This window comes from Nematolebias whitei, chromosome 3 (genome assembly GCF_014905685.2).
Source record: "Nematolebias whitei isolate Nwh7 chromosome 3, NemWhi1, whole genome shotgun sequence".
In the NCBI taxonomy this organism is placed as follows: domain Eukaryota; kingdom Metazoa; phylum Chordata; class Actinopteri; order Cyprinodontiformes; family Rivulidae; genus Nematolebias; species Nematolebias whitei.
In genome coordinates, this window is record NC_056500.1 from 59,066,101 (window position 1) to 59,089,141 (window position 23,041).

Below are 23,041 nucleotides of genomic sequence, written 5' to 3' on the forward strand. Positions count from 1 at the left end.
CTTCCTGTTTTCCTTAAACCCTTGTTCTCCGTTTGACATTTGGGGTCGGGGGCAGGGAGGGGGGGTAGGCTGCATGCTTGGGGTCTGGGCTGTGGGTGGGTGTTGGGCCTTGGGAGGCGATTGGGGGTGGGGCAGTGCTCTGGTTCTCCCTGGGTTGTTTGGATCTTTTGATCAGGATTCCTGGTTTCAATGGCTTTGACGGGGTGCTGGCTAGTCAGCCTAATGTGACATTCGCAGTAGGGATGATATGTGTGTGTGTGGGGGGGGGGTGCGTGGGTGGCATGCTGGGGCCTCTCCGGGCCTGTGGTGTGGGACTGTTGGAGTGCCTGATTATTGGTGCACTGGGCCAGCTTTCCTCAGCTGCTGCTCCCTGCTGCTCTGGCCCCCGGCCTGGGGCCGGCTTGCGGTCGCTGTCGGGTGGGTGGGGCGCATGGACGGCCCAACAGAGGCTTTGTCGGGCTGTCTCTGTGTGCCTGTTTATGTCTCGGGTTGGGTTTTAGGTGGTCCCCTCTCTTGTATCAATTTGGGCCCCCCACTTAATGTTGGGTCAAATTCCCCCTGTCGTGCTCCCCTCCGGTGGTGGGCCCCCCTGCCGTCAGTGCATTGCTGGCTCTCAGCATCTGGTGCTGGGTGGTGGGGTGTGTACAGGTCCGCCCTGGTGGCTGCCTGCCGGAGCCTGGGTGCCCTGGCTCTGTCGGGCCTCTGTTGGGGGGGTGGTATGACCTCGGGACTCGGGGCTCGGTGTCCATGGCCGGATCTACTCTGGAGGGGCGGGTTGCTGGCGGGGCCTGTGGACTCGTCGCTGCAGCCTCCTGGGGTTTCTGCATTGTGGTTGTTGGAGATCGCCCGGGGCTTCCCTTTGCTTCTCTCTCTGGGGGGTGCGGGTGTCCCTGTTGGGGGACTCCCGGAGCTCCGGACTTGGGGACCGCTGTGTGTCTGTGGTTCCGGTCTTCCCTGTGTTACCATCATGTCTTGTGGGGATGGGTCTGTGGGTCCCCACATCCACTATTGAACATTTTTAATGGCGAAACCTTATCGTGACAAGCATGCTCACATAGGTGTTTAGATTAAGGTGTTTATCAGGTACACACTCAATTGGGTTGTGGAGACCACTAAATATATCTTGTATTACCATGTACTGTATAAAATACTTTCTAATGATGTTATAAGTATCATTATATATGTTTGTTGTTGTGGTTTCTCGGTTTTGTCTTGGTTTTTTTTTCTTTCCGCAGGTCTAGAGGCAGACTTCAATGTTGTTGATTTGTGTTCTCTTTATACTTTTCTCTCTCCTCTATTCCTATCTCCTTTTTTAACTTTTAACCCTTCTCTCACTTTTCTTTGTTTTCTTCTTTGTTTTTCATCCCCATGTCCATTACATCTGGAACAAACCCAAAACAAATTCTAATAAAATTTAATTTATGTATCAAGTGGAGCATGAAGGCTGTCCAGAACTCCAGGAAGACCTCAGCTGACCACATAGAGCCAGTGACCAGACTCATTGCCTTGATGCCAGGGGACGGGAAAGGGTTCTCCACCTTTGACGTCACTCAAAATCATCTCAACAGAAAGAGTCCAACATTTAGTAACTATGGCGACCGATCAGAGCTACACCTGGTAGGATAAAGCTGATCTGTTACTCTGGGAAGTTGACTCTGGTGTCCAAGAATTTAGATTTTACCCACAGTTGTATTAATTCAGTTCAGTAAATATTTTCCCTTAAATTTCAGACCAAATTTTAACTATTGGACGATAGTGGCTTTCTTTTAGTTAAGTTTGCATAATTACTCTGCCCTGCTGAAAATTCCAAAGTTCCACATTTCATTTCATTTTTGGTTTGGGTAATTACATAGAATAAATTAATTTTATCTGTTGATTCCTGCTAACAAGCATTTTTAAAGGTCATGTTAATTTCCATAAACTCCGGTTGTTAAACAAAGCCTTCATTTAAATGTAAGCAATAATTTGCAACAGTTAATTTTTTTCATATACAGTCAAATAAACGTCACAGAATTGTATACTAAAGCTTGTGTGTTTTATTTCTGACATCTGAATCTTTCATATAAAAGAACTCACTGCTGTAAAAAAGGGTAACTCGAGGTAATGTTCAGACGGGAGCTGGCTGCGGGCCATTAAACAATAACATCTGAATTTGACGTTCAGGCCTTCAGATTTTCTCTCAAAGCTGAGAGTGGTGCCCCTTTAAAATAAAAATCATAACGAATTTTTATCATTATTAACCCTTCCCAATACAAACCATAAATTATAATAATTGTTTTCCAGTAGAACTGTCTGTTCATAATTGATACACGTGATATTTAAATGGTATGGTATGGTATAAAGTTTATTCTTTAGTTTCTTTTAAAAAGTTTATACTGGGGGAGTGGTGGCGCAGAGGTTAGAGAGGTGGGCCTGTGATCCGAAGATCGCCGGTTCACGCCCCCGGCCTCGACAACATCAAAATTGTGGGTGGGGTAGGTGAAACACCCACACTTGCCCCCACCCTCATTCGCCCCACTCTGGGCCCATGAGCAAGGCCCTTAACCCCCACCATGTGCTCCCTAAACAGGTCTCTCTTGAAAATGAGTTCTCGTGGCTCAATGAGACTAACCTGTATAAATGAAGGCTAAATGAAAAAAATAAAAATAAAGTTTATTCATTTTAAAAAAGTACAAAACAATTCCATAACAATATAAAAAAAGATACAAAAGATTTAAAATGAAAGGCAGCAGAAAGAAGAAAAAATCTTATTATATCTGCCCCTTTTTCAACCAATTATTTCAATCATAATAATTTTCAAGAAACAGAACAAAATTAATAACTTTCTAATTTTTCTAATTCTAATACAAAACACAAACTAAGCTACTTCATATATACTTTTTTAACAATTCAGCTTTGATCTTTTTCTTAAATGTACACATTGACTTGGCATTTTTAACATCACTCTCTAGATATCCTAATGCATGCTCAATAATCCAGGTAGAAAAATCTAAAAAAGTTAAATCTGGTCCTCTGGACATTCAAAAAAACCCAAAACAAAGCAAATCAACAAAAAAATGTAGAAACGTTTCGTCTCTCATCCGAGAGACTTCCTCAGTCTGAGGAGCTGTATTCAGCTCAGTCTCTTAAATAGCACCGGCTCAGAGTGAATCAACCAATTTTGCTGCTGACAACCAAGAACCAGCGACCCAAGGCGCTTCTCGGGGTGGGCCTTGAAGAAGGCGGTGATAAGGCTGGGGTCCAATATGAAGGAACGAGGGATCCAAGATCGCTCCTACGGGCTGTAGCCCTCCCAATCCACGAGGTACTGGAAGCCCCGTCCCCGGCGACGGACATCCAGAATGGTACGGACAGTGAAAGCTGGATGGTTGTCAATAAGTCGGGCGGGTGGAGGGAGGTCGGACTCGGCAGGAGGGCACAATGGGCTCTCTGAAACAGGTTTTACCTGAGAAACGTGGAAGGTAGGATGGATTCTCAAGGAGCTGGGGAGCTGTAGGCGCACAGCCGAGGGATTGATGATCTTGTCTATGGTGAAGGGACCGATGAAGCGAGGAGCCAATTTCCTGGGAGTATCCTTGAGATGAATGTCTCTGGTGGATAATCACACCTTCTGGCCCACCTGATAAGAAGGTGCGGCGGAACGGTGACGGTCCGCGAACCTCTTATTCTGAGCCGCAGTGCGAAGTAGAGCCGCCCTTGTTTGGCGCCAGACACGTCTACAACGGCGGAAGTGGTGCTGGACAGACGGCACTGAAACCTCTGTCTCCTGACTGGGGAACAAGGGAGGGAGATAGTCCAGTGAATCCTCAAAAGGTGACATACCTGTGGCCGAGGAGGTGTGCGAGTTGTGGGCGTACTCGACCCACACAAGATGTTGACTCCACGCAGAGGGGTTACGCTCCACAATGCACCTCAGGGTGGTCTCCAGCTCTTTTTTGCAACTTTCAGTCTGTCCGTTTGACTGAGGATGATAACCCGAGGTGAGACTGGTGGACGCCCCCAACGTCCTGCAGAAACAACGCCAAACTTGGGAAATAAACTGTGGTCTTCTGTCAGAGACCACATCTGAAGGGATACCATGAATCCTAAAAACTTGCTGGACCAAGATCTGAGCTGTATCCAGGGCAGACGGGAGCTTGGGTAGTGGGACGAAATGTGCTGCTTTAGAGAACCTGTCGATGATAGTTAGAATAGTGGTGTTACCTTCTGAAGGGGGTAACTCGGTGACGAAGTCCACCGAAATATGAGACCAGGGACGGCTAGGCGTCGACAGAGGCTGTAGGAGACCGGCAGGAGGCTGAGTACCGGTCTTGTTCCTGGCACAAGTGGAGCAAGCCACAACAAAGTCCTTGACATCTTTAGAAAGAGTGGGCCACCAGAAATGTCTCTTCGTAAGAGACAGCATACGTGCTGTACCGGGATGACACGAGAGTCTATTGGTGTGGAGCCAGTCGAGTACCTTAGACCTCATATGTGAGGGGACGAACAAAGTGCCAGGGGGACCAGTGCCAGGATCAGGTTCCGTCAGGTGGGCTTCACAAACCTCTCTCATAATAGGCCATGTAAGGGCTCCGACAATGCAGACCGGGGAGATGATGCCCTCAACAGGCTCTGGAGTGTCTGGAGGAGAAAACTGGCGGGAGAGAGCGTCAGGCTTGATGTTCTTAGTACCAGGTCGGAAAGTCAGCGTGAAGTTAAAACGGTTAAAAAATAAGGACCAGCGTGCCTGTCTGGGGTTTAACCGTTTAGCCTCTCTCAAATATGTAAGGTTCTTATGATTTGTCCAAATCAGGAAGGGAGTCTCTGTGCCCTCAAGCCAATGGCGCCATTCCTCCAAGGCTAATTTAACGGCCAATAATTCTCTATTGCCCACATCGTAATTTCTCTCTGCTTGGGACAAATGGCAGGAAAAGAATGCACAAGGGTGTACCTTGCCATCCAGGAGCGACCTCTGGGATAGGACCGCGCCAACTCCAGTATCGGATGCATCCACCTCGAGGATAAACTGCCGTGTGGGGTCTGGATGACAGAGGATGGGTGCAGATGAGAATAAATCTTTTAGCTTACCAAAAGCAGCATTGGCCTCTGGAGTCCATTTAAATGCTCTGGTAGTGGAGGTAAGATGAGATAGGGGTGCGGCGATGCGGCTGTAGTTCTTGATGAAACGTCTATAAAAATTTGCGAACCCCAGGAAACGTTGCAGTTGTTTCCTTGTCTCCGGGACTGGCCACTCCACCACTGCCTTAGTCTTCTCGGGGTCAGTTCTGAAAAAACCCTCCCCGAAGATGAACCCCAAAAAAGACACAGATGAGGCATGAAAATCACACTTCTCACCCTTCACAAAAAGTTGATTCTCGTAGAGCCTTTGTAGAACTGCTCTAACATGGTTAATGTGTTCGTCCTTGTCTCTTGAATAAATGAGGATGTCGTCTAGGTAGACGAAAACAAAGTCCCCAATAAAATCCCTTAACACGTCGTTAACCAAAGCCTGGAATACTGCAGGAGCGTTAGTGAGCCCAAAAGGCATCACCAGATACTCAAAGTGACCCAACGGGGTTCTGAATGCGGTTTTCCACTTATCGCCTTGTCTAATGCAAACCAAGTTATATGCATTGCGTTAGTCCAGTTTAGTGAAGATGGTAGCTGGTTGTAACTGCTCTTGGATGGAATTGATTAGTGGAAGGGGGTATTTGTTTTTAATGGTGATGTTGTTGAGTTCACGGTAGTCGATGCAGGGACGCAGAGACTTATCCTTCTTGGTGATAAAAAAGAATCTTGCACCTAGAGGTGAAGTTGATGGGCGAATAATCCCTGAGTCGAGGGATTCCTCAATGTAAGATCTCATAGTCTCCCTCTCTGGACCAGAGATATTAAAAAGGCGGCTAGAAGGCAGAGAGGCTCCCGGAAGGAGGTCGATGGGACAATCGTAATGGCGGTGTGGAGGTAGTGATAGGGCCCTCTGTTTGTTGAATACAGGAGCTAAATCGTGGTACTCAGATGGAACACCGGACAGGTCGGTCTCACAGGACTCTGATTTGGGCTTGGACATGTTTGAGACCCCTGAGCGAAGACAGCACTTTAAACACTTGTCGCTCGACCTCTCTACCCTTCCCAGCTCCCAATTAATGTGGGGATTATGGTTCTTAAGCCAGGGGTACCCAAGGATTAATTGAGAGATGGGCGACTCAAATAAAAAAAAGCTAGTGTTCTCATGATGGTTTCCCGAGGTTATTAAATGAAGATCTGCTGTCTTAAAATTGACCTGGGCCAAAAACTCCCCTGTAACCTCGGCTATAGAGATCGACTCAATCCCCTTGACTGGAAGGGAGAACTCCTTAACCAAATCTTGACTAAGATTCCGCTGGAACCCCCTCGGAACAGGAAAAGTGAAGAGCTGACTTGGGTTCAGAGATAACGGTGACTAAAGGGGCCTTTAAAGTCCTTATCTGTGTCAGTAACTGATTGTATTCAGGTAGCTGAGCAAGACCAGGCACAGACAATAAAAAATCCTCCATCAACGAAAATACGACGTCGGCGGAAGCCGGGTTATCCCTAGCTGCACGGAATAAACCCAGCAAAGTACTGTTTACTTGTCTAATTTCATTGGGTGAAAATGAGAATATGGATAGAATGTCTCTATGTGGAGGTGTGGTGACGGATACCGCCCCCACCGGAAACCTAGGAGGTGGGGCGGCGGAACACGCCCCCACAGAGTCACTGGGAGTAAGCTCGAGAGGTACGGTCAGGCTGGGTCGGGCAGCCGCGGCGCGGTGTGGCGGTGAGAGGCCGGATTCCGCCCTCACCAGGAACCTGGAAGGTGAGGCGACGGAAACCGCCCCTGTGGCGTCAAGTGGACCGGACTCACCGAACCGAACAGGAGTGGACCGGAGCTCCCGCGGAACGTTGGATCTCGCCCCCAACGGAAACCTGGGAGGTGAGGCGGCGGATCCCGTTCCCACAGAAACACCGGAACCAGCTCTAAAAATCTGCTCAGCCGACGTGACCGGGCCAGTTGCCGCGGACTGCCTCCGGAGCCACTTTCCGCCTTTACGGCGGCAGCGGGACGGCAGAAGGACAGGGACAGAGTGGAGCTCGTCCATCATGGCTCGCGGAGGGAAAAAGAAAAAAGGTGAGTTTGCCGAGAGAGAACCCTGCCCGCTGGGTTCTGGTATGGTCGCGTCGTAATGTCAGGGTTTTCTGGTCAGGGCGAACCCAGTAGTGCGGACAGGGACTCAACTCGGCAGAAGTACAAAATTTAGAAATTTAATGATAATAATAAAATACAAAAATAACAGGCTGACGAGGCAGCACAACTTACAAAACGGGATGAAGGCACGGGAAGCTCAGAGGGACTCAGGAAACTCAGAAGACTCAGAAGACTCAGAAGAACACAGGGACCCAACGAAGACGACGCGACAAAGAACAAGACTGAACAGACGACTTGTATACAGGGACAAGACGAGACGTGATTACAAACAGCTGTGACGAGACAAAGGTGGCACCAATTGAACTAAAGAGAAAACACTAGGGAACACAGACACAAACCGGGCCACCAAATGGTACCATCCTTACAGAACTACCTTAGCTACTTTCATATTGTCTGGAAATATTCCTTTTGAAAATGATAAATTACAAATATATGTAAACGGCTCGATAACATAACACATTATGTCCTTTACAAACATCATATCCATGTCCACCCAGTCTTTTGATCTCTTATCTGTAAGAGGCAGGTCTTGACCGGAGGCTTAGTTCACTACACTGCGGTGCGATGACTCTGGTTCGGTCAGGTTTCGCTCGTCCTGAGACGTTTGCAGAAAAGACTGCTTCTCTCCCGTTCCCTTCCTTCCTAGGATATCTCACTAGGAGGATGCGTCTTTTTCTGAAGTTTGCTTGAAGTTCAGTGCTTGAAGAAGAAGTGGTGAAGAAGATGTATTGTAGAAGAAGTGAAACTTAACTTAACTGTCTGTGTGTTACAGATTGACTTTGGTCCACCTCTCGGAACAGGGGTGGTCTTAACTCTTTGTCATGTTTGATAAAATCTAATGTCCATTTTCTCTGTCTGCCTTTAAAAGTCACTCTTCTTTTTAAAAGAGAAAAACATAAGACAAGTTTTTTTTTTTTTTTTCATTTAGCCTTTATTTATACAGGTTAGTCTCATTGAGCCACGAGAACTCATTTTCAAGAGAGACCTGTTTAGGGAGCACATGGTGGGGGTTAAGGGCCTTGCTCATGGGCCCAGAGTGGGGCGAATGAGGGTGGGGGCAAGTGTGGGTGTTTCACCTACCCCACCCACAATTTTGATGTTCTCGGGGCCGGGGCGTGAACCGGCGATCTTCGGATCACAAGCCCACCTCTCTAACCTCTGCGCCACCACTCCAAGTAATTATCTTAAAGAGAGATTACTTGAACAGACATTTTCATAAACAAACATTCAGTTCTGAAGCTTTTGAAATAACATGCAATGTTCATCAAAAGGTGTCACTGTTCATCTCCTGAAAAGAAAATGTCATTTTAAACAAAGGGTTCTTTAAAATGTGTTATCTTCATGGGAACCCATCCTGGGAGTAATACTCCTTTTTTTTGATAAAAGTTAAAGTCTCAGCAGATGTTTCACTTCGAGGTCAGTTGAACCAAACTCATTAAAACGAACTGGAAAATTAGTTAATATGAAAGTGAAGTTAGCACAGTAACAGTTTTTTTTATTACACTTTCATTAGTGTCAACTAAGTTAGTGCTGAGTTGAACACCTGTAAAGCAAAGTCTGTTTGTTCCCAAGGAAATAGATGCATCTTATTTTAAACAGTTTAAAACACAAAACACATGAATGATGTTTGTTTGAGATGGGGTGAACTCCTTTTTCTGTTTAAGCTGAGATGAACTGTTTTCTGAGATGAGGTGTTCTTTTTCTGAGGTGATGTTCTGTTTCTGAGGTGGTGTTCCCCTACAACTCAGATGACATAGGTTGAATGTTCTGCTAAAGGACTAAAAATGTCAGGAGTGGCAGCAGTCTGGTGACCTGCCAAAAGCAAAATGGTTTCCTTTTAATAACAAAGTCCATGCTCAATAATCCAGGTATACAATCCAACATTTTTCAGTCAGGTCGTCTGGACAGTTTCTTTTAAACCAGTTTGACAAGACTGTCAACAAGGAAGAGGGCCGACAATGGAGGAGGGGGTGTACCAAAGAGACCATCTTATCACAAGCAGAACTGGTTTGTTCCACTTTGGAGTAAGCTGTTGGGGGAAGAATCAGTTTTGTTGTGTGTTTCCTTGACTGATGAAGCCTTCCCGACCGAAGGCAAAACGTTTCAGCACCAAAAAAAAGAAACTGTCCAGATGACCTGACTGAAAAATGTTGGGTTTCCTTTTAATATTTTCTAAGATCATTTTTCTAACTTCAAGCATATCAAGATGGTGCCAGTTATGGCCAGCCACCTATCATGTATGCTCTGCTTGTTTTTTGCTGTTTGTTTGCTTTTTGGTATTTTTTGCTTTGATGCCTGCTCGTTTATGACTGCACAACTCTTCTCAGCCTCCAACATGTTAAGTTGCCAGTATCTGCTTTTAGTAATTATTCAACAAGACTACCTCCTCACCTGTCAAACATACCAGACTATCTGCACCCTGCGCCTTTCAACCTCGGAGACACCCAAGGAGACACGGAAAGCGAGGAGGAATTTTGGTGAGAATTAAAGGATATCTGAACTTATCTGGCAACAATTCTGGTTTCTCCCACTATCATACAAGCACTATTTGTTTGAATGAAGACATCGCTGGATTAAATCTGTGACTCCATCCCTTCATTTGGAGCGTGAGTCTTCATACTGGCGACAGGAAAGGATTTCTAAATGTGGCACAATAAACTTCAAAAATCTTCGCCAGCTGGCCTGCGCACCTGCTGCGGACAGCAAGGATCAGACTCTCCGGGTAGCCTTGCTGAATGTGAGGTCCCTAACCAATAAGACTTTTATTCTGAATGACTTTTTTACCGCTAAAAATATGGATTTTCTGTTTTTATGTTGGGGCGTCTGTGGCTGAGTGGTTAGAACAGTCGTCCTCCAATGCGAGAGTTGGGGGTTTGAATCCACCAGCAGTCACATGCTGAAGTGTCCATGGGCAAGACACTGAACCCCTCATAGCATCTGATGTGTGTCCCATCAGTGTATGAATGTGATCTAAAGCACTGATTAGTCTCTTTAGAATGATTTATTCAATTAGCTATGTAGAGAGAGGGTGCGTGGGAGTTTGCCCAACCGGTCTACATGTGTTTTGTGGACTTGGAGAAGGCGTTCGACCGCGTCCCTCGGGGGACCCTGTGGGGGGTACTCTGGGAGTATGGGGTACCGGGCCCTTTGATACGGGCTGTTAGGTCCCTGTATGACCGGTGTCAGAGCCTGGTCCGCATCGCTGGCAGTAAGTCGGGCTTGTTCCCGGTGAGAGTTGGACTCCGCCAAGGTTGCCCTTTGTCACCGATTCTGTTCATAACTTTTATGGACAGAATTTCTAGGTGCAGCCAAGGTGTTGAGGGGATCCGTTTTGGTGGCCTTAGGATTGCGTCTCTGCTTTTGCAGATGATGTGGTCTTATTGGCTTCATCAGATCGTGATCTACAGCTTTCGCTGGAGCGGTTCGCAGCCGAGTGCGACGCGGCCGGGATGAAGATCAGTTCCTCCAAATCCGAGGCCATGGTCTTGAGCCGGAAAAGGGTAGAGTGCCCTCTCCGGGTCAGGGAGGAGGTCCTACTCCAAGTGGAGGAGTTCAAGTATCTTGGGGTCTTGTTCACGAATGAGGGAAAAATGGAACGTGACATCGATATGCGGATAGGTGCAGCGTCTGCAGTGAAGCAGGCGCTGTACAGGTCTGTCGTGGTGAAGAGAGAACTGAGTCAAAAGGCGAAGCTCTCAATTTACCGATCGATCTACGTTCCTACCCTCATCTATGGTCACGAGCTTTGGGTTGTGACCGAAAGAATGAGATCTCGGATACAAGCGGCCAAAATGAGTTTTCTCCGCAGGGTGTCTGGGCTCTCCCTTAGAGACCGGGTGTGAAGCTCAATCATCTGGAAGGGACTCAGAGTAGAGCCACTGCTTCTCCACGTCAAGAGGAGCCAGTTGAGGTGGCTTGGGCATCTGTTTAGGATGCCTTCTGGACGCCTCCCTGGTGAGGTGTTCCGGACATGTCCCACCGGAAGGAGGCCCAGAGGAAGACCCAGGACACGCTGGAGGGACTATGTTTCTCGGCTGGCCTGGGAACGCCTCGGGATTCCCCCTGAAGAGCTGGCCCAAGTGGCTGGGGAGAGGGAAGTCTGGGCCTCCGTACTTAGGCTGCTACCCCCACGACCCAACCCCAGATAAGCAGAAGAAAATGGATGGATGGATGGCTATGTAGAGATCTAGCAGAGTGCTGCATGAATGGGTAAATGAGGACACAGATTGTAGTGTAAAGCGCTTTGAGTATCTTGAAATAAGATAGAAAGGCGCTATATAAGTACAGTCCATTTACCATTTTTGACAGAAACTTGGCTTCATGTTGATGAGTTGGCGCCATTTTCTGAACTTCTCCCTCCTGAATGCGCTTTCTTTAGCTCTCCTCGGACCACATGTAAAGGACGTGAATTAGCCTCTGTTTTTCATTTTTAAATCCAGTTTTAACTGCCGGCTGATCCCCACTCATTTCTACCAGAGTTTTGAGCTTCAGATGGTGGAGATAAACTTCTCTCCTCTTTTACTCTGCGCCACAATCTACTGGCCACCTAAACACAGCACGGATTTTATTAAAGATTTTACTGATTTTATGACGAGACTTATGCTACGCTATGATCGTGTTTCGATAATTGGTGATTTTAACATACACGTCTGCTGTGAGGCTGGACCTCTGATCAGAGATTTTCTGAACACTATTGACTCCTTTAATCTCACGCAGTCTGTCACAGGTGCAACTCATGAAAAAGGACACACACAGGATCTTGTGCTGTCTTATGGGATAAATGTGTCAATTGTGGAAATCTGTGGAGCTTTTTTATCAGATCATCTACCGGTTCTGTTCACTGCGGTGGTCTCTGGTAGGAAGGAATGCGCTGGACCATCTGTGCGTTCTGCACGCGCAATTAATTCAAACACCACGCTGCACTTCTCCACCAGCTTTAATGACTCTGTCTCCTGCAACCCTCAGTTCTGGTCTGTGTCCAACGTGGACGAGTTTACTGATCTTTTTAGTTCTACGTGCACTGACATTCTGAACTCTGTTGCTCCTCTAAAAATCAAAAAGAGGAAGTCATGTCAGCTGTGGATGAGCAAATCCACCCACGCGCTCAGATGCTAGTGCAGATGAGCTGAGAGGAAATGGAGTAAGGACAGACTGCAGGTTTCCCTGGACATCTTTAAAGACAGCCTGTCAAATCATCAGAGAGCTGTTAAAGCTGCTAAGACTGCTTTTTTATCTAACGTGGTTTCAAACAGTCACAGACCTCAGGTTCTTTTTAATGTTTTTAACTCTGTTGTGAATCCTTGTGATGCTGGTCATGTTGCTGAATCTCCTGCACTGTGCGAACAGTTTTCCAAGTATTTTTTTATTGATAAATTCTCTGCTCTGAGACCCTCCTCAAAACAAATTTACACAGACCCCTCCTTACTTCCTCCATCCTCAGCTGCCTTTGAACAGTATGAGCCTGTGACTTCAGCTGTTTTAAAGGACATTGTGGATCACATGCAGCCTTCTAATTCACCTTTGGACAGTGTTCCCTCTCGTCTGTTTAAGGAAGTTTTTAACACTCTTGGCCCATTAGTTCTTGTCGTGATTAACATGCCCCTGTCATCAGGCTGTGTTCCAGCTACTTTTAAACATGCTGTGGTGCAGCCTCTTATAAAGAAGAAAAACTTCGACACAACGCTGCTCTTAAAATAATGACTTATTTCTAAATTACCTTTTTTGTCAAAAATTTTAGAGAAAGTTGTTTTGAACCAACTTAAAAGGTTTTTAACTGCCAACAGCATTGGTGAAAAATTCCAGTCAAGTTTTAAATCAGGCCACAGCACAGAGACAGCACTTTTAAGAGTTTTTAATGACCTTCTTTTAACCGTTGATGCAGGAAGCTCTGCTGTTTTAGTGCTTTTAGACCTTTCTGCTGCCTTTGATACTGTGGACCACATCTTGTCATGACTTGAGCAAGTGGTCGATATCAAAGGCAGTTTTATCCTGGTTTAGATCCTACCTGGCTGACAGTTTTTCTGTTCATTTAGAATATTCTTCATCTCCAGCTCCTCTGATCTGTGGGGTCCCTCAAGGGTCTATTTTAGGTCCACTGCTTTTTAATCTCTACATGTTGCCTTTGGGGTCCATTTTTAGAAAACACAACATCCCTTTTCACTGCTTTGCTGATGATACTGTTATATCTTCCGATTGAGTCAGAAAGGGTCAGGTCCACTCGTGAACTGTCTAAACGACATTAAAGTATGGTTAAAACTAAATTTTCTGAATTTAAATTAAAATAAAACAGAACTCCTCAGCTTTGGTAAATCTAACACTCTTGACCCCTGGCTTCATACAGGCACTGCAATGTCAGGAATCTGGGAGTTATTTTTGATAGTGCTTTTAAATTAGACCAACAGATAAATGCAGTTGTGAAATCCAGTTTCTTCCAGCTAAGACTTATTGCCAAGGTGAAGTCTTGTCTCCCTTTTAGAGACCTTGAAAAGGTGATTCACGCTTTTATTACCTCTCATTTGGACTACTGTAACTCATTGTATGTTGGTTTAGACAAATCATCTTTGCATCACTTACAATCTGTCCAGAATGCAGCAGCTCTTCTTTTAACAGCAACAAAAAATATGAACACATAACCCCTGTCCTGGCTTCTCTCCTCTGGCTTCCTGTCCACTTCCGGATTGATTTTAAGATTTTATTGCTTGTTTTTAAAGTCTTAAAAGGGCCGGTCCTCGTCTTATTTATGTGATCTTATTAACATCTACATCCCAGTAAGAGCACTCTGGTCTACCAACCAGTTCCTCTTAGATGTTCCCAGATTCAAACTGAAATCCAGAGGTGATCGGGCTTTTGCGGTTGCTGCTCCAAAATTATGGAAGTTTACCAGAGAATTTAAAGACCGCTCAGACTGTTGAGACTTTTAAATCTTTGCTGAAGACTCATTTGTATTCCTTGGCATTCGATCCACACAGAGTCTGAGAACAAATTTTGAGCTGATTTTATTGTTGTGGTGCATTTACTTTCTTATGTTTTTGAATGGCACTAGATGCATTTGTTACTCTTTTTATCCGTCTTAACTATAAAGCACTTTGGTCAGCTGTTGTCGTTTTTATGTTATATAAATAAATTGACATTGACATCAAAACATACTTTAGATAGATAACCTTGACAAGTTTGTGCCCAAGCCTGATAAGTAACAAGTCTTCAAGTTCTTGAAAAAAGTGTTTATTAGATAAAAACATTTAGAAGTCAAAAATGTGGAACCAAACATACATTAGTACCTTCTAAATCACAAATTCTATAATTGACACTTAGAATCTGAGCCGACTCGCACATCACAACAGCCAGTGTTGTACCTCAGTGGCAAACAGCTTCACTCATAAGAACATTCATTATATTTGCATCAACTCAAAGTGTAAGAAATGTGAAAAATAAACAAGGCAATATTTTCCTTTTGGTTTGTGGGAAACTCTAGTAAGAAAAGGAGGTTCAGCTGGTTCTTGAGTTTATTCTGGTACATTTATGTTCAGGCTGACCTGGACTGAGTTTTGCTGCTGTGTTTGAGCATAGCATAGAAAGAGAACACCTGAGAGCACTGGATCTTAGTCCAACTGAACCTTCCACTTGAATGCTGAAACATAGATGTCACTCATTTGATGACATATTTACAGAAGCTTGAAATTAACTTTGACTATATAAAACATAGATCTGACAATGAGACAGGTCTGAGTAAACACTGTTTAGAACGAGTTCCAGGCGCTGATGGTCAGTACAGTCTAGGTCTACATCATGCAGCCCAGCCTGACACATTGAAATGTGAGGCAGCCACACTTCATGCATAGATCCTTCTGTCAACATTAAGTGTTGTGGGAAGACGTCAGATGACTGCCAGCAGCTCTGTTACACAAAACATTACGCATCGTTGTCTGAAAGAGAAAGAACAAAGAAAATTGTATTAGAAACATTCGTTCATTGCACAAATGTTATGAAGGAGAAAAATGTGCAAAAACACAACAACTGCATCAGATGATTATATTAAACCTCTAAATTAAACAATTTCTTTGGGTATAAACTGAGTATTTTTGGTCATGTTAGCAACTTGGCTGTCACGTCTTTGATAAAAACAGGAATAAAAGATACTGATAATTGATTAAAGGCCTAGTATGTGTTGAAGGAATTCATTCAACTTTTATTTCTACAGGTTAGTCTCATTGAGCCTCAGAGACTCATTTACAAAAAAGACCTGTTTATTACAAAGAATGATGACAACAGTAGACAATCAAAAGAAAGCATATAAATTGAAAAAGATAAACGGAAGAAAATTATATTAAAAACTAAACAAAAACAGCTACATTACAATGCAATGTAAAATACAAACTGGATTCCAAAAAAGTTGGGACACTAAACAAATTGTGAATAAAAACTGAATGCAATGATGTGGAGGTGCCAACATCTAATATTTTATTCAGAATAGAACAGAAATCACAGATCAAAAGTTTAAACTGAGAGAATATATCATTTTAAGGGAAAAATCTGTTGTTTCCAAATTTCATGGTGTCAACAAATCCCAAAAATGTTGGGACAAGTCCATTTTTACCACTGTGTGGCATCCCCCCCCCCCCCCTTCTTCTTACAACACTCAACAGATGTCTGGGGACAGAGGAGACCAGTTTCTAAAGTTTAGAAATAGGAATGCTCTCCCATTCATGTCTAATACAGGCCTCTAACTGTTCAATCGTCTTGGGCCTTCTTTGTTTCTTTTTATACCCAATCATGTCAATTGACCTAATTAGTGTTAATTGGTCTTCCAACTGTTCGTTATATGCTCAATTTCCTTTTTCCAGCCACTTATTGCTACTTGTCCCAACATTTTTGGGATTTGTTGACACTGTGAAATTTTGAATCAACATATTTTTCCTTTAAAATGTTATATTTACTCAGATTAAACTTTTGATGCGTCATCTATGTTATATTATGAATAAAATATTGACATTTGCCATCTCCACATCATTGCATTCAGTTTTTATTCACAATTTGTTTAGTGTCCCAACTTTTTTGGAATCCGGTTTGTACTAAAAACAGGAACATGTCAGCATTGGTTTTTGTCATAAACTTAGCAGATGTTTGAATATCGAGATATATATTTAGGCCTGAGCAGCGAAGCGCTGCGAAGGCCTATTGTAATCGCCCTGTTCAGGCCTGAGCTGCAATTTTTTCCATCAAATGAAATGGCGTTTTGGGGGCCTTAAAATATGCCAAAAGTCACCAAATTTGGCGGACGCATCAGGACTGGTGGAAAAATTACGTATTTTAAGGGAGTGGAAAAAATTGAAACAGAAACGGTTTAAGAGCACCACCTGGAAATTTTCAAAATACCCTCCGCATTAACCTTAGTTTGTCGTAGAAACATGAAATTTGGTACACTTGTCCAATACCTCAAGATGCACAGAGGGTCCAACGTTGTACGATAAACAGGAAGGTGGCCATTTTGGAATGTCGGCCCAATTTTCACACCTTTTTGGCTGTTTACAGCCTACGCATTTGAACAAACTCCTCCTAGGGATTTCACTCAATTGGTTTCAAACTTGGCCATTTTGGTCAAAAGGCATGGGGGACGAAAAGTTATCAAAACGGTGCAAACCGAAGCATGAAGAAGGGGCGGGGCCAGACCTCAAAGTTTGATGTTTCGCCATGAAAAACAAAACGCTAATAGCTCCTACATGGAAACTGTTGGAGACATCAAACCTTCAGTAATTGATCCACATCCGGTCCCCTGCAAGTCTGAATGGTCAAATGATGACATCACTTAAGCCACGCCCCCTGACAACAGGAAGTGTAAAGTTTTACCTTGAACGATCCCTATCTTACCCGTCACCTGATCAGCATGATAGTGTGTCCAGTGACCGAAGACATGTTGGTGTACCTTGCTTTCTAACACTGACAGTTTGGGGTGGAGCATGTGGGTGTCGCAATGTGGTGAAGTAAGACGTAATACATTCGCCATACGTTTTGCCCTAAATTCCATAGATTTGCACCGAGGTGCACCAAAATCAGTATGATCGATCATTATCCACCCCTTGAACAGGAAGCCATGATAATTGGCCAATAGCCTCCACAGCGCCCCCTAGAATATTTTAAAACCTCAGCCCCAAGCCATTTATTGACCGATAATTCTGAAAATCGGTGAACATCTGTATCGTCTCAGGACCTATGAAAAAGTTTCTTGGAGTCCTGGTCCAAAACCAACAAGAAGTCGGCCATTTTGGGTCAAAGGGTCATTTTTGTGCGTTTCTAATGGCGAATTTTAACAAAATCCTCCTAGGGATTTTGAGTGATTGCCTTCAAACTTGGTTAATATGCCCTTAACACATTGGGGAGTAAAAGTTATCAAAAGCTTGCATTTTTGTTTTCGTTAAAGGGGCGTGGCCAGCCCTCAAAGTTGTGCTTCACGCCATAAATTTCCAAATGCTATAACTTTCACACTGAAAGAACGAAATGCACCAAACTTGGCATGACTCATCTCTGTTGGATAACCAACGATCCACTGTTGTCATATTTTGACGTCATCAAAGCCCCGTCCCCTCGGAACAGGAAGTCTCTTTTTTTTACTTGGAATGCTCCCTCTTTGACACCATTGACCTAATCAGGATGATCCTACGTTAGAAGACAGATAAGGTAGTCTGACTTGATTTAAAGTGCAAACCGTTTTTGCTTGAGGATGTGGGCGTGGCGAATCAAGAAGTGATGCAGTTGCAATACGTTTGGCTCTGAAATACACAGATTTCAGCCGAGGTGCACCAAAATCACTATGATCGATCATTATCCACCCCTTGAACAGGTATCCAAGATAAGTGGCCAATAGCCTCCATAGTGCAACCTACATTATTCCTACAGTTATAGCTCAGTGATACGTCATCCGATCTGCACCAGATTTATTGTGCGTGATCAGTGAGCACTTCTAGACACATTGATATTGTTGTTTAACATATGACTCTAGTGCGCCCCCTAGATTATTCCAACAGTTATATCTCAAGGATACATCATCCAATATGTAACAGATTTATTGTGCCTGATCAGTGAGCACTAGCAGACACATTGGTATTGTTCTTTAACATTTGACTCAAGTGCGCCCTCTAGATTGTTCTAACAGTTATATCTCAGTGATACATCATCCGATCTGAACCAGATTTTTGGTGCATAATCGGTGAACACATCTATACACATTGATGTTGTGGTTTAGCATATGACTCAAGTGTACCCCCTAGATTATTTAATCAGTTATATCTCAGTGATATACCATCCGATCTGCACCAGATTTTTGGTGCGTCATTAGTGAGCACTTCTAGACAGATTAGTATTGTTTTTTTAAATTTTGACTCCAGTACGAATCCTAGATTATTCCAACAGTTATATCTCCGTGAAATATCATCCAATATGTACCAGATTTATTGTGGATGATCAGTTAGCACTTCTAGACACATTGGTATTCTTTAAAATTTAACACCATTGCGACCCCTATATTATACCAACAGTAATATCTCAGTTATATATTGTCCAATCTGTACCAGATTTATTGTGCGTGATCAGTGAACCATTCTACACACATTGGTATTGTTGTTTAACATTTAACTCCTGAGCGCCCCCTAGATTATTCTAAATGTTATATCTTTGTGATATATCATCCGATCTGCAAAATTTTTTTTGTACGTCATTAGTGAGCACTTCTAGACACATTAGTGTTTGACACCAGTGCGCCCCCTAGATTATTCCAACAGTTATATCTCAGTGAAATATCATCCAATATGTACCAGATTATTGTACGTGATCAGTGAGCACTTACAAACACAATGGTATTGTTCTTTAACATTTGACTGAAGTGTGCCCCCTACATTATTCCAACAGTTATATCTCAATAATGCATCATCCGATCGGAACCAGATTTTTTGTGTCTAATTGGTGAACAAGTCTAAACACATTGATATTGTGATTTAACATATGACTCAAGTGCGCTCCCTCATACTGATATGGGCAGAAGGCAATTGCAAAGTTTAGGCATATGCGCACCCTGGTGGACGCGTGCGGGAATGGCATGAGAGCGTTCGCGATGGCGACTGGGAGGCGTTGATGGAGTGGTCGTGGGTGATGTCGAAGGTTCGACGAATGAGCACCCCAGTGAACGGGCGCGGGACGGGAGCGATAGTGTTCGCGATGGCGACTGGGCGGAGTCGCTGGAGCTCCCGCAGTCGCCATAAAGCTAGAGTGCCACTTTGCTGCGAGGGCCTTCAATACTGCTTGCAGCTTTAATGTATATTGCGATTTATCTAAAAAAAAAAATTGAGATATTAATTTTTGGTCCATATCGCCAAACCCTACAGCACAGTACTGCAAAATGTATATGAATGCGTATCGCTTGCTGCCTTTCCTACAGTAATTTTAGACTAGAGTATTCTTGTGTTGAGAAATTATGGAGTTGCAGTTATTTTTGTCAAACCTTTGGGGTTTGGGGGTGGCAAGCCCTGGTGTAATCTGTCAGAGTCCTAAGTATATGTTAAGGAAGACCTTCAGCTACTACCACACCAAATTTGATCTAAGTACTTGTACAATTGACATGACGCCACCTGTCCAGTATGGTATGGTATGGTATGGTATAAAGTTTATTCATTTAAAAAAAGTACAAAACAATTCCATAACAATATAAAAAAAGATACAAAAGATTTCAAATGAAAGGCAGCAGAAAGAAGAAAAAAATCTTATTATATCTGCCCCTTTTTTCAAACAATTATTTCAATCACAATAATTTTCAAGTAACAGAACAAAATGAATAACTTTCTAATTTTTCTAATTCTAATACAAAACACACACTAAGCTACTTCATATATACTTTTTTAACAATTCAGCTTTGATCTTTTTCTTAAATGTACACATTGACTTGGCATTTTTCACATCACTCTCTAGACCATTCCATAATCCAACTCCTTGGATTGAGGTAGACCTTCCCTTCAGACTAGTTCTGAATTTTGGTTTGACAAATATCTCTATCCCCTTAAGATTGTAACAACTTTGTCTTTTAACAAAATTTCTTTGGATATTTAATGGTAATGTGTTATTTTGAGCCCTATACATAACTGATAAAATACTATAATCTACCAAATCATGGAACTTCAATAACTTCAGTTGATAAAATAATGTGCTTGATGGGTGACAGTAATGTTTTCTGGTGATAATTCTTACAGCTCTTTTCTGTAAAATAAAAATAGGTTTTGTAAATGTTTTACACGCTTTCCCCCAAACATCAATGCAATAGATTAAATGTGGAACAATGATTGTGTTATACAACATGTACAGAGCTTTATCATTTAATAATTCCCTGACTTTGTATAGTACTGCAATAGATTTAGATATTTTTGTTCTTACAGAATTTATGTGATTCTTCCATGTTAGCTGTTCATCAATGATTACACCCAAAAATTTCATCTCATTAACTCTACAAATCTCAACACCCTCAATTTTAAATGGATCATCAACAGTTTTCTTTTTGTAACTAAATATCATATATTTAGTTTTGTCTAAATTTAATGATAATTTATTAAGTTTAAACCAAGTTTGTATTTTATCAAATTCTGTCTTCATCAATTCCAACATCCGTTTTACATCTTTACCCAAACAAAAAAATGTGGTGTCATCTGCAAAAAGGACACATTTGAGGAGTTCTGATACATTCACTAAGTCATTCACATATAAAATAAATAACTTTGGTCCAAGTACAGAGCCTTGAGGAACTCCACAAGTGATATTGCACAGGTCAGATCTTATACCATTTATTTGTACAAACTGTTTCCTATCTTTCAAATAGCTAGATACTCATTGTAATGCTGGTCCTCTTTTACCATATTTATTTAATTTTTCAAGGAGAATAGTGTGGTCAATAGTATCGAATGCTTTTTTTAAATCAACAAAAATACTAACACAATACTGTTTTTGATCGACAGCAGTAGTTATTTGTTCTATTATTTCCATGAGAGCCATTGATGTAGAGTTTTTTGCTCTAAGCCCATACTGACTGCTACTTAGAATATTTTGTTTAGTAATAAATTTATCTAATCTGGTCACAAATAGTTTTTCTAGAATTTTTGAGAACTGTGGTAATAAGAATATTGGTCTATAATTATTGAACACACATTTATCACCATTTTTAAAGAGAGGAACTACCTTAGCTACTTTCATATTGTCTGGAAATATTCCTTTTGAAAATGATAAATTACAAATATATGTAAACGGCTCGATAACATAACTCATTATGTCCTTTACAAACATCATATCCATGTCCACCCAGTCTTTTGATCTCTTATCTGTAAGATTTTTTACAACATTCATTATTTCTTCTTTGTCAGTTCCATTAAGAAAAATACTGTTGTCACAACTTATAACTGAATGATTCACATTATTGTCTACTTTTGGTATTGTAGTAGTACATATACGAGATATATGCATACAATTTTCACGAGTTCCTCATCTTTCTGACTGTGTAAATGTCGTGCATTGAATTTTAACAGAAATGTAACGAGAGACGTCATTTATCTTTGACCCATCAAATGAATGCGGTCATTTATTTTCAGAATCAAAGTTTAACATCAAACATTTACATTAATTTTGGCAAAATATGAAAATAATAACAGACAAGTTTCACAAATAATGAGCTTCAATCACGCGGCGGTGATTGAGGACTTTGCTTCAGATATTTCTAAAATATCTGTACTGATTTTATGAGAAAGCAGAGTTTAAGATGGAGATTTATCTTACAGAGAGATTTGTGAGGGAATTAATCTGTTTGACCAGAAAACGTGCACGCTCCATCAGATATCAGCTGGCCTCCGGTACACTTAGTCGAAAATAGAACCCTCTACCTGGTTGACGATGGAATCAGCGTCGGAGTAGGTTCCTTTCTGACTCTTTCAGCGTCTCCGTGAGAACTGCCAAACCCTCAGAGAGTCGTACGTGGTGTTCAAACAGAAATTATAATCCCAACATCGTCACTGCATTCTGTATTCCAACGGAAGCACTCTGGGCTTCAGACATCAGAGTTTTCCCCATCAGACATCAGAGTTTTCTCCTTCAGCCTTCAGAACTCTCAGACTCTAGAACTTCTTCAGAACCTCCATCACTCTGAGACTCTTGGACCCTCGGACTCTTGCAACTCTCTAGTTGAACTCATTTCTGAGTCCAGCAACACAGCAACCAACAAACTCCAGCAACTCAGCGTCTCAGCCTCTTGCAACTCTCTCACTCCCAGACTCTAACAGAACCGGGAAGTTGCCACATTTTAAATGAGTTGACTTCCGGGTCAATTTTAGAGCTTTTGATTGGTCGATGGACCAGGAAAAGGTGTGGTTTGTGATGTAAGATGTTGTCATAAGTCGAGGTCAGAGAATGAGATTGTTCAACAACTAACAGAAAGATAATTGCAGAAAAACCAGACTTCGTGGCGTCTCCCTCTGATTATCTTCTCAAATAGTTAAACATGACATTTTCTTCTCAGTAAACATTTTAGTTGACCAAGAACCGACCTTTAACATACTTACAAACTTGGCTCATTTCAGACAGAAAATCAAGAAATGCATATTAACCTGATTTCTTCTTTGAATGAGGAATAAAAATCATTACTTACTGTTTATGTAAAATAAAAATGAGTAGTTCTTTTCAACCTGTAACATTGAGTGAACTAACACAATTTGATTATCAAACATTTGTAAAACAGTGATGATCATAGAGAATTGTCTTTTCTGCTTGATTAATTCAAGAAAGAAAGTCACCAGATGGCTCAAACTGTATTTCTGGATG

The 23,041-nt window shown here is 42.6% G+C and overlaps 1 protein-coding gene across 1 annotated transcript in view; it reads right to left on the bottom strand.

Annotated features, from left to right (window-relative positions):
* Nucleotides 1–14,834: 14,834 nt before the first annotated feature.
* nek1 (NIMA-related kinase 1) overlaps nucleotides 14,835–23,041 on the bottom strand; it is a gene marked incomplete at its 5' end in the record, with an annotated part of 38,082 nt that continues 29,875 nt past the window's right edge. Inside the window, 1 exon segment of the mRNA XM_037698344.1 lies at nucleotides 14,835–15,129. Coding sequence (XP_037554272.1) covers nucleotides 15,116–15,129 — 14 coding nt within the window.